Consider the following 3,946-nt stretch of genomic DNA (forward strand, 5'->3'; position numbering starts at 1 on the left):
TTTGCTTTGTAATGCTCTTAGGAAACCATGACACGGAATTTATTTGCTTCTGTCACAGAAAAGCAGGTATTTGTTTAACTTACTGGCTGTTAATTACCCTGAAGAATTCCCTCTTAAACCCCAGGCATTTCCACTGTTTGTTAACAGTGTTAAAATGATGACAAATATCTGAAGCTCGAGGATTTTCCTTTCTCTTTGAGTGAGCGTGCTGAGGCTCGGCCATACAGCATCCTCCGTGCCTCCAATCCAAGCGGGAGCACAGAGGGAATGCTCGTCTTTGGGAGGAGCACCCCTTCCCTCGCTGACTTCAGCCTAGCAGTCAGATGGCCTTGCTCCTTTCACGCCGAGCGTAAGAGCAAGAGGTGAAAGAATCCCCTGTGAAAAATAAACGGACAACTTCTGGGCTTATTTTTTTTTCCTTTTTTTTTTTTTTTTTTTCTGTCCCCCCTGTCAATATCAAAACACGTTCCATCAAACGGCCACCTCTGAGAATCAGATGACTTATTTCCCGTTGAGCTGCAGACAATGGACGCAGCGTTCGGGCAGCTCTTGCTTACGTAGGGTCTGCAAGTCCGGGGAGGGCCCCACATCCCCAGGATGGGGTCTCTGCCCCCTGTGGTTTTCACAGAATCACAGAATTGTCTAGGTTGGAAAAGACCTTTAAGATCATCGAGTCCAACCGTTGACCTAGCACTGCCATCCCACCACTAAACCATGTCCCTAAGCCAGGGTCGCAGCACGTTGCTCAAACAGCGATCAGATGCGACAGTCAGCCGGGGAGATCCCCAAATCCCACGGGAAACATGCCCAAATGAAGCAGGATTTGCAGGGTCTGGCGTAGGTTATCTGGTGGGACCAGGGCATCGGTTTCCATCCACCATTTGTGCAAAGTCTCCTGGAAAGTGCAGTCTTGAAAAGCGATTGTGTCTGCTTTTGTTCTGTGGAGGAATTGGCACCGTGCAGCCCCAAAGCAGATAAAAGTTGTGGTTTGTCTTCTGTTCAAGTCTATATTTCTAATGAAGAGTCTGCTTAGGAACATCACCAAGTATGGCTGGGCACAGACCTGTAGCGAAGAGAGAAAACGCAGCGAGACGCCGTCGGTTAATCTGCCGTATCCATCTCTTCTTCCAGGGTGATCAGTTACGAGTGCTGCCCTGGATATGAAAAGGTTCCTGGAGAAAAAGGCTGCCCAGCTGGTAAAAATACGTTTGACATTTTTCAGACTTCTTAAAATTATACAGCTGCCTAGTAAAGGGAAATGTTAGAAAATTACTCAAAGTGGATTTGATTTTTGCAATTTGTGCACAGTATTGCCATGACCGAGTCAAAAAAGGACTCGGCAGAGCACCAGCTGAGTGCCAGATCAGCTCCAAAGCATGCAAAATGTTCCAGACAACTTGAAACCTTGGCTATAATTAAACTTAATCAAGCATGGGAGGACCATAGGGAACTACTTATTCCAACAAGTAATAGAGCTGCATTGGAAATGCAATACGAAGGGATGGCAGAGTAGCAGCCAGCTCCGCCAACCTCTGCTCGTTTTTGTTTTGGCAAGCATGAGTTTAGCAAAACTGCATTTAGGGGAAAACACAGTTCAGCCGCTGCTGGGGGCGGGGAGGGAGGTAACTGGGTTTATCGAAGAAAGGCGCATTCCGCTTTTGCTTTCTGAACGCTTTCTTCCACAAAAGCGTGATGCCGCCCAGTTCATCGCATGGGCTGGAGCAGGCGGGGCAGTGGGGACCAAGCTGCCTGCTCCGAGCGCCAAAACCCTGAGTATGAACAAGGATCGGCTGAAAGCAATGAATGTCTTTGCTTGCCTCAACTCACGTGCATATAAATCCGGAGTAACTCCATTTAAACCTGCGGGGAGGCAGTAGATCCCGGATTACACTGCTGTAATTGAGGTTGGAGCTGTCAAGCCTTGTTTATTTATTATCTAATTAATGAACAGATAGGAGTTCCCTGACGTGCCTTGTTTCCCCAGGCGTTCTCACCAGCAGCTCTCCTTTAATTCAGCGCAGGGCAGGGAAGGATGAATGATGTGTTGGGAACGTAACCTTCTCTCCTTTCAGCGCTGCCGCTTTCGAACATCTACGAAACGCTGGGAGTTGTTGGGTCTGCCACCACGCAGCTCTACTCCGACCGCTCTAACCTAAGGCCAGAAATCGAAGGACCTGGAAGTTTTACCATTTTTGCCCCGAGTAACGAGGCCTGGGCGTCCTTGCCTGCTGTAAGATATAATTCCTCTTCTTTCTCCTCGTCCTCTGGCTTGCTCTAGCGGAGATCCAGCTCTGCAGGGGGCTGGATCCAGCCCCATCTCGAGCAGACACAGCCCTCATTTGGGAAGAGCTATGAATTTCTGAGGTGGGAACCACTGCACTGGCCCATTGGCTCCAGAGCTTTGTTTCTGAAGGAGCCAACACTGCAGAGATGTGGATGCTCTCCAGCGCATGGATGTAAAAATCACCTCATTCAGTTTTCCCTGCTTCTTACCGTTAGAGATTGCACTAAGACCTCCAGCAAGAGACTTCCCATCCCTTTTGGTTTTTCTTGCTGACCCTTACTTTACCACTCCAGTTTTTCTTAATAATTCGTGCAAGTAGCCAGTCCCAACTGGAGCCTCGGTAAACCTGTGTCAGTGCGTTCCCATGCTCACCTACACAGAAATTCCCTTTACATTGATTTTTATTTTCTCATTCTGGGTCTTGTGATTTTTCCACTACTGAAACTGTCCCCGCCGTCCTGCTGCTGCTCCCATCCTAGCGGAGCATCTCTGTGAACAGGGGAGAGTCCTGACTCTACAACCCCCACCCACCTACACCCCACATTTAAATCACTTGCCCATAAATATGTAAGAACAACTACTGGGGCAGGGAGGGGGCATCTTTTTGGCTACCCCTGCTACCAAGCCTCTACCCCAGACGTGCACCAGCAGAGCCCCTTGCAGGGATGATGCTGTTGGGGAAGGTCTCCCGGCGTATTCGTCCTTGGCCCTGAGCGATGCCTTTTCCTGCCTTTCTGCTCATTTCGATGCCGTGATCCCACGCCTTGGAGCTTGCTGCCATCATCCCTTCCTCTGCCAAGGATGGTGGGTGCCAGAGCCGCTAGCTCTGGCAAAGGTAACGATTTATGAAAGTTAGAGCTCTTAATTTGCCCAGATGGCTTAAAGCTGAGTGTATCACCTAATATACACGCGTGCGCGCACCCGCCGTGGAAGCCCCCTGGACGCAGCCAGACCGCCTGGCTCGCTCTCACAACTCACTTTAATTGTGCCCAGCACTGAAAAATGATTTTTCTGATTTTCAGGAAACCCTGGATTCCTTGGTCAGCAATGTTAACATTGAGCTGCTCAATGCCCTCCGCTACCACATGGTGAACAAACGGGTCCTCACGGATGACCTGAAGCATGGGACCACACTTAACTCCATGTACCAGGACCTGCCTATCCAGATTCACCACTATCCCAATGGGGTAAGACGTTTGTATTAAACCTACCTAGACTGGGCTTGCTTTTCTGCTGCCTTGCACTGCCCTTGGACCTCCAGGACTCTGTAATGCTTAGATTGACAACTGTTGATTTAGGAGACGTATTTAGAAGGACCTTGAAAGTGTGTTTGTAAGCAGATGGCGTCATCGATGCTGTTGCAGGGAAGTTGCCCGCGTTGCCGTGTAACAGCGTGCTTGCCCAACCGTTGGCGCTTGCATAGTTTCTAAGTCTTGATGATTCAGGGTAGACAAAACCACTGAGTATTTCCAAAGCTCTTTCAATGTGAAACGCCTCAAACATTCTTGATAGAGCATTCTCATTCTTTGTGTGTTTTTTTAGGAAACCACACTTCTGCTCCTGCTGATTCAATATTACAGTGCTCGCTGCGTTTGAAATAGAAAAACAGCAGAGGCTGCTTTGCTTTTTTGGTTTATTGCACATAACACCCCGTGGCTCTTT

General features: G+C 48.8%; 1 protein-coding gene across 1 annotated transcript in view; it reads left to right on the forward strand.

Moving 5' to 3' along the window:
• The window catches only part of TGFBI (transforming growth factor beta induced), a 54,316-nt gene that overhangs the window by 41,490 nt on the left and 8,880 nt on the right, over nucleotides 1–3,946 (forward strand). The window contains exons 3-5 of the mRNA XM_009641756.2: nucleotides 1,132–1,196; nucleotides 2,073–2,230; nucleotides 3,307–3,471. Coding sequence (XP_009640051.1) covers nucleotides 1,132–1,196; nucleotides 2,073–2,230; nucleotides 3,307–3,471 — 388 coding nt within the window. The remainder of the gene's footprint in view (nucleotides 1–1,131; nucleotides 1,197–2,072; nucleotides 2,231–3,306; nucleotides 3,472–3,946) is intronic.

This window comes from Egretta garzetta, unplaced genomic scaffold (assembly GCF_000687185.1).
Source record: "Egretta garzetta isolate BGI_Z169 unplaced genomic scaffold, ASM68718v1 scaffold147, whole genome shotgun sequence".
NCBI lineage: Eukaryota > Metazoa > Chordata > Aves > Pelecaniformes > Ardeidae > Egretta > Egretta garzetta.